The sequence below is a fragment of the Trachemys scripta genome, chromosome 1, assembly GCF_013100865.1.
Source record: "Trachemys scripta elegans isolate TJP31775 chromosome 1, CAS_Tse_1.0, whole genome shotgun sequence".
NCBI lineage: Eukaryota > Metazoa > Chordata > Testudines > Emydidae > Trachemys > Trachemys scripta.
Genome location: NC_048298.1, coordinates 337,486,302 through 337,499,906, shown reverse-complemented (window position 1 = coordinate 337,499,906; position 13,605 = coordinate 337,486,302). Strand labels below are relative to the sequence as shown.

General features: G+C 51.0%; 1 protein-coding gene across 1 annotated transcript; it reads left to right on the top strand.

Moving 5' to 3' along the window:
* The first annotated feature begins 3,227 nt into the window (after positions 1 to 3,227).
* LOC117871946 (ecto-ADP-ribosyltransferase 5-like) lies at positions 3,228 to 8,778 on the top strand. The gene is made up of 4 exons (XM_034759832.1): positions 3,228 to 3,506; positions 4,391 to 5,093; positions 6,828 to 6,860; positions 8,075 to 8,778. The coding sequence occupies exons 1-4, from the start codon at positions 3,441 to 3,443 to the stop codon at positions 8,170 to 8,172; spliced, it is 900 nt and encodes a 299-aa protein (XP_034615723.1). The 5' UTR covers positions 3,228 to 3,440; the 3' UTR covers positions 8,173 to 8,778.
* The last annotated feature ends 4,827 nt before the right edge of the window (positions 8,779 to 13,605 follow it).

Sequence of the window (13,605 nt, the reverse complement as noted above, 5' to 3'; positions counted from 1 at the left end):
TTGGGTTTGTTTAGTCTGGAGAAGAGAAGAAGATGAGGGGGGATACATGATAACAGTTTTCAAGTACATAAAAGGTTGTTACAAGGAGGAGAGGAAAAATTGTTCTTCTTAACCGCTGAGGATAGGACAAGAAGCAATGGTCTTAAATTGAAGAAACGGCAGTTTAGGTTGGACATTAGAAAAAAATTCCTAACTGTCAGGGTGGTTAAGCACTGGAATAAATTGCCTAGGGAGGTTGTGGAATCTCCATCATTGGAGATTTTTAAGAGCAGGTTAAACCAACACCTGTCAGGGATGGTCTAGATAGTACTCAGCCCTCCCATGAGTGTAGAGGACTGGACTAGATGGCCTCTCAAGGACCCTACCAGCCCTAAAATTCTATGATTCTTGGAGCTCCAGTGTTACAGGCATTAACAGGGAGCACAGCTTGCTGATTCCGCAGACCTCAGTGTTACTCATAAGGAAAGACCAGAGGCTCGGTTCGATGGCGAAAGGGCTCGGCCAGGTTTACTGTCAACAAAGTACAGGAGCTGCAGGGACACTAACATATGTATGCCTGTGACAATGGACCAGCTCAGTCAGTGCACTGGGACGCTGCTGGACAAAGGTGCCCCTCCTATGGCTTCTCCTTTTATTCATGAATATAGACAAATTGCATATTGCACTCCAGATGTGGCTGGTTACCGACCTTATCCTGATACCTGCTAGTATAGGCACTGACTCCGTGGGTGCTGCGGGGCTGGAGCATCCACGGGGAAAAATTAGTGGGTGCTCCGCACTCACGGGCAGCCAAGCTCCCTCCACCCCCTCCTCGCTGCCTCCTCCCCCGAGCGTGCCACGTCCCCGCTCCTCCCCCTCCCAGGGCTTCCCGCCTGCTGCCTAACAGCTGTTTGGTGGCACTTAGAACATTCCAGGAGAGAGGGGGAGGAGTGGGTTCTTAAAATGCTCGGGGGAGGAGGTAGTAAAGAGGTGGGACAGGGGAGGGGACTTGGTGGAAGGGGGTGGAATTGGGGGGGGAGTGAGGATGGTGCAGGGGCAGGCAGGGGCGGGGCCAGAGGTAGGGGGGGCGAGCATGATGGGGCAGAGAGGAAGTCGGCACCTATGCCTGCTAGTTCCACCAAAACATCCCCATCTGTTATCCTGTCATCCCATCCTTATCTGACTTAGGATCGGCGTGTCCCTGTACCATCTCCTAGGAATGTGTTCACGCTGTTACTTGAGAACTCTGGGAGTCCTGTACCATCATCTCCGGTCAGGAACGTACTTACTGGGTGTTAGCCAGTATCTGATGTGTAGCTGTATTGCCCAGGCCAGGCCTACTCTGGTTCATGGCCTTTGGTTCACACTGTTAGCTAGGCCTCGGGCTCCAGTAAGGCCTACATTCTGCTTCCGTGCTGAGGCAAGATTACATTAGGGGGAAGAAAATCCTGTAACAGAATGAAAATTTATACACATTTTAGTGATATATCATAGAATTTCTAGGGGATGGGACTGGGAAAATCCACATCATCCTTCCATCAGCCCTAGAGAAGATGTCTGAAAAAGTCTGGAACTGTATTAAGTATTTTGCAGAGCCTTCAACTCTGCTACAAGCCCCAGGCAAAGTTATAGGTAATGGAGTCGTTGGAGAGCAACTCCATTACTGGTGCTACAGCAAGATGGCTGAGACAGAGAGGAAATGGGTAAAAAATCAGTCTGAGGTTCAGAAAAAGCTACAAATGTGGGGTTTTACAGGGAAAAGGCGGTGTTCTCTCCTTGAGAATCAGGCATTTATTTGCACTTACATTCAAAAAGGGGATCCAGTCCTTAAAAAAGAAAACATGAACCGCTGAGAATGTGGCTGTATCCCCCCAAATGTGTCAAAGCTCAGATATTTTTGGCAATGTCAAGCTACCATGGAAGAGCCATTTCAAATGAAGCAGCATCACCCGGCCCTTTGTTGTTAAAAGAAATATGAAATGTGTTTAGATTCATTTTCCACCCACCCGTTGAGTACACACATCACATCCCTACATTTCGTACCCATTCACTCTGTACCATTCAGTCTGAACGTTTCGTACCCATTCACATCCATCCCATCACCCCAGGTACAGCTCAGTAGTCACCCACACCACACCAACCCCTCAGCTACACCAAGGGAGGGAGAGCACCGCCCCACACCCTCCCCTTCACAGCCAAAGGCCAGGGGAGTGACAGCATTTCCATGTGTTCAGTGGAAGTCCCATCCTTCCCAGTAAACACCCCAGGCCTGTTACTCCCCATTCCTGACCCCATCCCTGCTTTCCCTGAGCAAGACACTGCCACGCCCTAGTCCCCATGTGACTGGCTCTCCCCCGGGATCCAAATTCCAATGCATGGCTCCCGTTCCCTGGCCAGAAAAATCTGCCCCCAAAGGACCAACTCCCCAGCAGACCCTCTAAACAAGGGATCAGCTCAGCAGGTGAACAGAGGAGGCAAGCAGGGGAGTTTTTCAGGGTGTAGCTGTGGATCCAGTGTATGGAGGTAAAGGGACACTTGGGGAGTTGTGTGTTGGTCTGTTTGCTGTTTGTCTCCATGTGGGTCGTGTGGCTGGGGTTTGGGTCCCTGACCAGGCCAGGTGACAGAGGTCTGTGTGTTTGTGTCTCTGAGAGGGCCATGTGGCTCTGACCCTTGGATCAGCCCTGGTGTTTGACATCTGAGTCATTGATCACCCCGTTATCCTGGGGCAGAGCTAAGCAGCGAGGCACAGAGTCTATGAGGTAGTTAGTTGCTGAGTAAACACTTGACCAGGCACTTGGGGGAGGCACTGAACCATTCAGCTATGTCGTTATTTTAGCCCCATTCTCTTAGGACAGGGGTTCTCAAACTGGGGGTCGGGACACCGCAGGGGGTCATGAGGTTATTACATGGGGGGTCGCAAGCTGTCAACCTCCACCCCAAACCCTGCTTCACCTCCAGCATTTATAATAGTGTTAAATATATAAAAAAGTGTTTTTTATTTAGATGGGGGGGTCGCACTCAGAGGCTTGCTGTGTGAAAGAGGTCACAACAAAAGTTTGAGAACCACTGCTCTAGGATACGATCGACAGACCTGCCCGGCCTGTTGGGTTCTGTGTATTGTGCAGCAGTTTCACGGCACTTTCGAATAAACACAGCAGCCCTACTAAAGTATTTCCACCCCCCAGAATCCTTTTGGAAGTGAAAGCAGGATTTCCCCACAACTACTGCCCACCCCTCCAGCTGAGAACTGTATTTCAGGGTTAAACCCACCTCCGTTACGGCTGGGCTGCAGTCCGTGAGATAGCAATTCCTGCCTGGGAAATCCCAGTTACTGAATGTGGAACAACGGATCACAGTGACACAATGGGGAGGATGTTTGGGTTTGATGTGTTCTTTCCCCCCAAATCCCCACTGACGTTCCTGATGGATTCTCCTACAGCCGCACTGGGGAAGTTGGAACAATGCTGAGGCCTCTGCTGATCCCCTTGACATACTTCTGTCTTCAAACCTGGCTGGGAATCCCTCAGGTAAACTCTTGAGCTGCTCAAGGCTATGCAGGCAGCCATACGGCCTTAGACCATAGACATGTAGGGCTGGAAGGGACCACGAAAGGTTATCCAGTGCAGCCTTGTGTGCTGAGGCTGGACCAAGTGCAAAGAGACCAGCCCGGACAGGTGTTTGTCTAATCAGGGCCCCACGCCACTTTCCGCAGTAGCTGGAAGGGAAATTCAGGCCCTCCCACTAAATTGGGGGGGGCCTTCTGACCAGCAACCAAGGTCTGCTCCACCACAACGGTGTTGCTGTCCTCCATGCGCGTTGGGGGGTTGGATCCTGGATGGAACCTTCCCATGGGCACCACCAGCCCTGGAGCATGCCGTGCATGGCTGGCATACGCAGATGACAACCCACTGACTCCCAGTGAGGTAAATGGGGATGGTTTCTAGATATCCCCGTGGGAGTGGATTGGGATCTCAGTCCCTCCTAGCCCGCTTCCTTCTACGTCCCTTGTTCCCCAGGCTTTGTCTTCACAATTAATGTATCCCTTCCTGCCTAACCTCCCGCTCCCCACAATATATCTATTACACTAAAAGTCCCCAGTAAACTAAAAATTCATCTAATGATTACAGAGTTTGCTGGTCCTCAGGTATGCCGCACTCCCCAGAAAAAATTGTGGAGTCAACATCACATTTGCCGAGCAACACACTGACGATAGTGCCTATATGTTCCATCCCTTTCTCCCACCTTTCCTCTGTCTTGTCTGTTTAGAGGTAAGCTCCCAAGTGCAGCGACCATCTCTTAGTGTGTGTGTGTACAGGGCAGAGCACAATGGGGCCCCAATCCTAGGTGTGACCTCTAGGTGCTCTTGTAACACAAATGCTAACGTGACCATATGTTTCCTTTATTCTCCCAGGCAAAATGTCAGGTGAAGCTGAACATAATGGAAGATGCTTTTGATGACCAATATCTAGGATGTGCTGAAGAAATGGATAAAGAAGCAGCTAAACTAATACAGTTGGAAATGTCTTCATTCAGCCCAATATGGAAAAATGCAGCAGAAAAATGGAACAGTGTGAAAACAAAAATTTCTCTCCCCAGGGGCTTTAAGGATGAGTATGGAATAGCCATAGTAGCCTATACTGACCGCAGGCCATACAACAGCAAAACATTTCCAACTGAATTTAATGCGGCAGTGAGAGAGGCTGGGACATCTCGAGCTCATTACATGGACAATTTCCATTTCAAAGCCTTCCATTATTATTTGACAAGAGCTTTGCAGCTCTTAAGAGGAAAGTGTGATGTGATGTATAAAATGACGGTGTACCGGGGGGATTCTAAAAAGTATGAGTACCAGAAATATTGTGACATCAGGTTTGGATACTTTGCCTCTTCATCTATTAATAGAACACAGGCTGAGACATTTGGCACGGCAACATTCCTCACCATCCACACATGCTTTGGCGTGAATATCCAGGACATGTCATATAATCCTAAGCAAAAAGAAGTGTTAATTCCAGTCCATGAGATATTCAGAGTGGTCACAAATCAAGGGAATAGCTACACCCTCCAGAGCAAAAAACAGGCCTGCAGCCATTTTAACTGCACGTACCTGGGCGGTGAGTACTGGGCTGAACAGGAGAAATATTTGGGTGGGGCTATTTGCTGTGGAGAATTTGAAAACCCCACTTCAGGGAGAGCTGACGAGAGGGACGCTGACTTGGGGACTTGCCACCAGGGCTGGGGGAGACAGGCTGCCACGACTCTTGCTGCCAGAGAGGGCTCGGGCTGGGGTGGGTGGACACTGGGTCCCACTCGCTCACTGAGGAAAGAGAAGGTGCCTAGACGTCATGGCGATGGGAGCACTAGAAAGGCAGGTGAAGGCCCCAAACCACCGCGAGTCTTCAACACACGCACGCCCCGTACAGAGTCCACAGGAGCCCTGGCAGAGCAGCTGTGGCCCCTCAGACACGGCACAGCAAACCCAGAGGCTGTGGGAAGGGAGCAGGCGGGTGGCCCAGTGTGCAGATGGCACATTATTCGGGGCAGTCAGGACTAGGGACGAAGGTGAGGAACGTCAGAGAGATCGAACCGCGTTGGGTGAATGGGCAACGCAACATCAGGTGAAATTCACTGACACACATTCAAGGTAACGCCCATTGTGAGGCATAATTTCACCAGACTGTTAATGAGCTGTATCGACTCAGACAGAGACCGGACCATCATTGTGGAGAGTTCAGTGCAAATCTCAATGCAAACCTCTGTTCAATGTGATGCTAGGTCTATAAAGCCAACAAAATGTTACCCTGCATCGGGAATGATGGGATGGAGAATAATGTGGAGATATTAGAACTAAGGCTAAGATTTAGTCTTTTTTTTTTTTAAAGTAAAAGTCATGGATAAGTCACAGGCAACAAACAAAAATTCACAGCCCCATGACCAGTCCATGACTAAATCTTGGGTGTTCTCAGGGCCTCTGGGGTGCCCACTGATGCTTGCGGGGGTGGGGGGGAAGGGCATTGTGGCTGGCCCCGGAGCCTCCCGAACTGCTCAGTTGGTCCTGGGCTCAGTCCATGACTTCCATGACCTCTGGGACAGACTCGCAGCCTTAATTATAACCCCATTAGATGAATCAATGGGGCACTCTTCCCTGGGATACTAGGTTTGGATCTGATCACTGAGTTCTAAGAGATTTATCGGGATGGGGAGAGAAAGTTCAGAGACAAGGGATGAAAGTGATCAAAGGTCTGGACAGGTTTCTATTAGAGCGATTGGGATGATTGAACTAAGAGAAAAGACATAAAAGGAAACATGATGGAGATATACAAAATAATAAATGAGATGGGGAAATGGCAGTGTATAATTTACCAGTTTCTCACAAAACAAGAATAAACTGAAGGCAACATATTTCAGCTAGTAAAAGGGTATGCACTCTTATATAAAATGCAGGGTTAATTTGTGGAACTCGTTGCCACAACGTTTCTATGACTCCAAGAGTTCAGTAGAATTAAAAAAAAGAATTAGCCATTGATCTAGACAGTTAGACTCTCCAGTTATGTTACATAGTTTATCCTATGTATTTTTAAAAGGGCAATAAACCCTTAGGCCTGAGAACTAAAGGCAGTCACTAACTGCCATGGTTGGGGAAGTAATTTCCTCTATGTGTATGTTATTCACCTACGGGGTTTCTTGGAGTTTCCCCTGATACAGCTGGGCCTCACCTCAATCAGGGACAGGACACCAGGCTAGATGCAGTCTGACAGTTCCTATGTTTCTTTGGAAATAATAGAATGGAGTTGAAAATTCTACCTGGGCAGATCCCATTTCATTGACCCTCTCTGTTTGTACTGTAGGAAAGAAGAACGACATATGTGTTGGCAACTCTGGTAAGAAAGAAAAATTTTGTTTTCGTTCTTTTGAAAATGACTCGCCCTCCGTGTTGAAGTGCAGAGCTGAGACCAACCCCACCAGGCAAACATGTCACAAGAAACCAGTTGAGAAATAAGTGGGGTGAACTGCACGTTCTGTCTATTTATCCAGGTTCTCGTAAGGAGCTCATGACTAGTATCTGACACCTTCACGTCTGACTCAATTCCAGGCACAGTTGATTTTAGAAAATAAAATTTAAGGAGAATAAACCCTTCGAGCACTAAAGATTCATCTTCGTGTTCTGAACTATAAGCTGAACACACATCCCCTAACCCAACACCACAAGTGTGTCTCCATCTCCCTCCTCTCATAACTAGACCCATTCTAGCCCCAGTGGAACTACATCCTCCCAAAGGATGGAACAGAACTATTTTACCAGAGCAGGTCGGAAAAATCTCAACAAAACATTTTCTCCTTGGAATTTGATGATTTGTCAAACTCTAAACCTTCTGCAGAGGTGGTTTGATTTCGACACTGTTCTGTCAGAACGCTGCCTGGGTTCTGGCCAGATCACCCGCCTGGCTCCTTGGCAGCTTGGCTGGCGGGCTGCCTAGGAGTCATAGACCCCAGGACTTCCAGTGCCCCCGACCCTCGGGCAGCCTGCTCGGTGCACTGCCCCAGAGCCGACGCTCCCTTCCCTTGTGTGGAGAATTTCAAAATTTTGGGGTTCCATTCCAAGCCTAAACAAAACCAAATTTTGAAATTTCAAAATCCTCCATGAAATGGAATGGGCCTTCTCTGCCCTGCTCTACATTTTACCCCTAAGCCAATAAAAAAACCCCAAGAGAAATGGTGTTACTGGTGTCTGCAGCCAGTGTTTCATAGACTCATGTCTTTATTACTCATAACTGGAATACATTTATGCAGCAGACAACAAGCTCCACATTGGAGCCTCTGGTACTGTCTTGGGGGAAACGTGCTCACTAATGATGGATACCGAAGGAACAAGCAGGCTGAGGAGGGAGGAAGCGGGTGAAATATCTCAGCAGTGAGGTGAATGTCCCAGGCTGGAGTGTCCTGCTGAGGGGAAATGGGTTAATGTCTCTCTGCAATAAGCAGGTTCCAGTAGCTGGTGAGCAGGGTACCTGTGTCCAGCTTTAAGGATCTCTCACTGTGAAATAATTTCCTAACAATTCTTTGACCTGCTTTTTCCTATTAACAGCTACCAGAGGCAGCCTGGCCTTCCCCAGTGAGCTGAGCCCTTCACTGTTTGGAGGATCCGTCATCCTGATCCACGTTATTGCTCTGAAGCTGTTTGCCAGTTTCTAAACTGTCCTATTCGTGTTACTCACTTTTTCTCTCTAACACAAATCATGGTGATGGGACTTGCCCGGTCCAAAGCCGCCCTGCTATGCTGCCAGCGTTCCAAAGGGAAACCAGGAACACGGAGGAAGTGTCACTAGTACCTGTTTGGGCAAGCTTTGATTGTACGTTATCGATTAGTAGATCGAAATGAAAGCTCATAGTTCTGTCCCAGGTGGGATTTGTCTTACAGTGCCAGAGCTATAAATGGGTGCACATTAGATAACAGTTATTTGTATTGCAGTCAAGCTAGAATTTTTGTACCGATTTTTGATGACTTCAGTAAAAGACTTTTAAGAAATGAGCTAAGTCGGAGTATTTTCATGAATACCGTAGATGGGTTTAATCTGTGTCTCGGCCAGGTGACTCTGTAACAGCGCAGTTTGTGGGGTCCCATGTCTATATCTCTCAGTCACTTTCATATCAGATTTGCTCAGAAGAGGATATTTCTAACTGGTGGGCTCATAGGCCAAATTCTGAGCTAGTTTACCCACCTGCCTGCCCACTGACGGTCCTGGGATTGCATGCTCAGAACTTCCATGCATGAGAATGATGCTTCACAAACCAATTAACGCTGGTTGCTGTTTAATAAATTGTATTTGCTTTGAACTGTTTGTAATGATCAAGAACAAATTGCCTTGTGGATAGCAGGGAAGCGGTAGACATGGTATATCTTGACTTTAGTAAGTAAAGGTTTTGATACTGTCTCGCATGACCTTCTCATAAACAAACTAGGCAGTATGTAATGATCAATGGGTCAGGGAAGGGAAGTGTCCAGTGAGGAGAGGGTACCCCAGAGTGGAGACACCCTAGCTCCTACCCTAAGTGACCACAACAAGGTTGGGGGTTGAGCCCCCCAGGACTCCTGGGCCCAGCCTTTTGGGGGTTACAAGGACTCTGCCACACAGGAGAGTGGAAGGGGAGCCCTTGAGGTCAGGCAAGCCTCTGGGTACAGGGAGTAGGAGCGAGGACTCAGATCCTTTCACTAGCCCACTTCACCGGGGTAGTGTATAAGCCAGTAAAGTTCCCCACAATAGCAAGATCATTCCCCCGCTTACATCTAGTCCAGACCAGAGGTTTTCAACACTTTTCACTGGCAGACCCCTAAAAAAATTCAAATGATGGTGCAGACCCCTTTGGAAATCTTAGACATAGTCTGTGGACTGCGCACCACAGGTGGAAACCCACTGGTCTAGACATACCTTTTAATGTATCGAATAGTACCTCATACACATGGGTATCAGCTCCTTGCCCTACACAAATGCCATATACACAGACATCTACAGCATCATGATTTCATGTTAAGACACGATTACATTCGGGGGGGGAAAAATCCTGTAATAGAATCAAAGTGTTTCCACTTTTTAATGATAGATCATAGAATTTCTAGGGGCAGGGCCTGGGGAAATCCACATTGTCCTCCCCTCAGCCCTAGAGACGATATCTGAAAAGGTAACACAGTCTGGGACTATACTGAGCATTCTGCAGGGCCTTTGGGTATGTCGACACCGTAATAAAACACAAGCGACTGGCCCGTGGCAGCTGACTCAGGCTTATGGGGTGATAAATTTGCAGTGTAGATGTCTGGGCTCAGGCTGGAGCCTGAGCTCTGGGACCCACCCCCTTGGCAGGGAGCCGAAACAGCTACACTGCCATTTTATAGCCCCGCTGTCCGAGCCCCGGTGCAGTGTAAACAGACCCTTCGGCCCCACTAGAAATCACAGGCGACGCTACAGCCTATTGAGTCTATGGGATGCAGCTCCATTAGTGGTGACACAGCAAGATAACAGAGGAGGAATGTGCAAAAAATCAGTATTGGGTTCGGGAAAGGTTGCAAATGTGGGGTTTTACAGTGAAAAGGTGGTGTTCCTCCCTTGAGAGTCAAGTTATTTCTTTGGGCTTCCATTCAAACGTGGACACTGCCCTTAACAAAGAAAACACGAGTCACTGAGAATGTGGCTGCATCAAAGCTGCGATACTTTTTGGCAGTGTCAAACTACCATGGAAGAGCCATTTTGATGGAATAAGCTTCACCTGGCCCTTGGTTGTTAAAAGAAATATGAAATGTGTTTAGCTTCATTTTCCACATGCTTGTTCTGTACACACATCACACCCCTACATTTCAGACCCATTCAATCTGTGCGCACATCCATCCCCTCACCCCCAGGCAGGGGCGGCTCTATGTATTTTGCCGCCCCAAGCACGGCAGTCAGGCAGCTTTTGGCGGCGCACCTGCGGGAGGTCTGCCGGTCCCACACCTTTGGCATACCCACCGCCGAATTGCTGCGGAAGCCACGGGACTGGCGGACCTCTCACAGGCACACCGCCGAAAGCTGCCTGCCTGCCGCCCTCACAGCGACCGGCAGGCCGCCCCCCCATGGCTTGCCGCCCCAGGCACGCGCTTGGTGCACTGATGCCTGGAGCCGCCCCTGCCCCCAGGAACAGCTCAGAAGTTGCCTACATCAGGGGAAGTCCCACCTTCTCCAGTAAATACCCCAGGCCCATTGCTCCCCGCTCCTGGCCTGATCTTGCTTTCCCTGAGCAAGACACCGCCACGGCCTAGTCCCCATGTCACTGGCTCTCTGGCAGGATCCAGTCTCCAAATTCCAATGCCTGGCTCCCTTTCCCAGGCCAGAAAATCAATCCCCAAAAACCCAACTCCCCACTAGGCCCTCCCACTGAGGAGTCAGCTCAGCAGGTGAACAGGAGAGGCAAATAGGGGAGTTCTGCAGGGCGTAGCTGTGGATCCGGTGCATGGAGGTAAAGGGAATTAGTGAGTTGTCTGTTGGTCTGTGTGTTTGTGTCTCTGAGGGGCCATATGACTGTGAGGCTTGGGCCTAGGGTCAGCCCTGGTGTTTGAGGTCCGAGTTGTTTAACCCCCCCATTAGCGGGGTGGCGAGGTGCCCGGTTTTCGACCGGGAAGTCCTGTTGAAGAAGGGACCTGACAGTGTCTGGTGAAATTTACTGACCAAACATGCGAAGTCCGGTTACTGCTGGCGGAGGAGGCAGGGAGGCGCTGGGTCATCACCTGCACCAGCCTCTACTCAGCCGGGGCCACCTCCGACCTGCATCGGACGGCTGCAGCTTCCAGCCCCGGCTCTGCAGGCGAGTCCTTCCCAGTCTGGGCAGGAGAGAGATAAATAGCAGTGAACGATGGGGGATGGCTGCAGGCCTTGATAAAGGCCAGAACAGGTACTGGGCCTACAGAGGGGTAGCCTGGGGTAGGCAAAGGCAGCAGGTCCAAACCCCCCTTTGCCAGTGATGAATGGCGTGGACACTGCAGTCTGCCCCAGTGAGCGGGGGCTAGACGGGGACTGGCAGTAGCCAAAGACTGAGGCAAGGTGGGGATAGGGGGTTGGGGGGTTCCCCTGGGAGGGGAGACCCAGAGACTGTGGAGGTACTGCCAGGGGGCAGCCCCCAGGGGAAAGGGGCACCAGGGTCCAGGAGGGACATGGGAGCCAGTGGCAAACGGGACACCGGCCTGCAGAGGGCGCTCCGGAGGCTGGTGAGCTAATTCCCTGGATGACCAGCAGGAGGCGCTGCACCAGTGAGTCCCGTCCCGTGACAGCAGGATTGAATCTGGGGCATCTGGCAGAGCCACCCGGACATGCCTCCATGTAGGAGCCAGAGGGGGGACATGCCACTGCTTCTGGGAGCTGCTTGAGGTAAGTGCCGCCCGGAGCCTGCACCCCTGACCCCTTCCTGCGCCCCAACCACCTGCCCTAGTGCTGATACCCCTCCTGCCCTCTGAGCCCCTTGGTCCCAGCCCACAGCAGCCTCCTGCACCCCCAACCCCTCATCCCCAGAGCCCGCACCCCCAGCTGGAGCCCTCACCCCCCCTCACCTCAACCCCCTACCCCAGTCCGGAGCCCCTTCCCACACCCTGAACTCCTAATTTCTGGCCCCACCCCAGAGCCCTCACCCCCTCCCACCCTCCAACCCCCAATTTCATGAACATTCATGGCCCACCATACAATTTCCATATCCAGATGTGGCCCTTGGGCCAAAAGGTTTGCCCACCCCTGCTCTACAGCATAAGCTAAAAGCTACATGGCCCTTCGCTAAGGTTATTGAGCAAACTCACTAATCTCTCTCTCTCTCTACATGGTCCTGGTGCCTTTAGACGGGACAAAGCACCACAGCCGGTAGGTGTGTGGGTTACACCAGTGGTTTTCAAACTTTTTTTCTGGGGACCCAGTTGAAGAAAATTGTTGATGCCCATGACCCAATGGAGCTGGGGATGAGGGGTTTGGGGTGTGGGAGGGGCTCAGGGCTGGGGCAGAGGGTTGGGGTGCAGGGGTGAGGGCTGTGGGGTGAGGCTGGGAATGAGGGATTCAGGATGTGGGAGGGGACTCTGGGCTGGGGCAGGGTGTTGGGATGCTGGAGGGGATCATCATCTGGGGGTGCAGACTTTGGGGTCGGGCTGGGGAAGAGGAGTTTGGGGTGCTCCGGGGGCTCCAGGTTTGGGGGGGCTCAGCGCTGGGGTTGGGGCACAAACTTACCGTTGGCGGCTCCCTGTCAGTGGCGCAGCCGGGATGCAGAGGCAGGTTTCCCACCTGTCCTAGCACTGTGGACCGTGCTGTGCCTGACTCCAGAAGGACAAGGCCCTGAGGTAAGGGTGAAGAATGTGCAGGAGCCATGGGGAAGTGACCCAGGGAATTACAGCAGCAACACAGTTTATTTAAAGGGACATTACAGATGGCTGCTCTCTATAGGGTCCCTGGGCTTGGACCTGGAGTAGAGGGTGGGCCTGGTTCCCCTGTCTCCAGCCACTGGTAAAGTGGCCTGGACTTTGAGGCACCCCAGAAGAGGGACTGAACTGTACTGGCCCAGATGAAGAGCTGGGGCCAGAGAGGGTGAAGACGCTGCCTCCAGGGAAGGAGCCTTGGGGCACTGCTCTATTCTGGAGCAGGGACAAACAGAGAGACATCACATAGGGCACTGAGAGAGGCCCCTGTTGCACCTGTACCCCAAAAGGGGTTTATTTTTATCTCACAGACAGCACGTGTATGACTTGGCCAGAGGGCTGAGTCACCGAAGAGCCACCACAGACAGAGGCTGCAGGCACATGCAATCGGCCCGGGGGTGCTTGTGAGAGGTGAGTGTGACCCTGTTACAGATGCACTTGGGCAGATCCAGGAGCCAATAGGGCCCCTCTCTTTTGATAGCTACCCCTGATCTGCAACTGCCCCAGAATCGTCTGGTTACAAGGTCTCCCAATCACAAGCGGTGGAGTAGCCCCTCCAAGCTGAGCTCTGAACCCCAGGACAGGTTCCACTGCCTCTCCTCATGCCCTGGCCATTTCTGTATCTTACCAAGGAGTTAATCTTTCGGGTGGTTTGATGGCTCTGATCAGTTCTGTCTCAGACCTTTCTATAGGTGGTGTGAATTTAATAAATC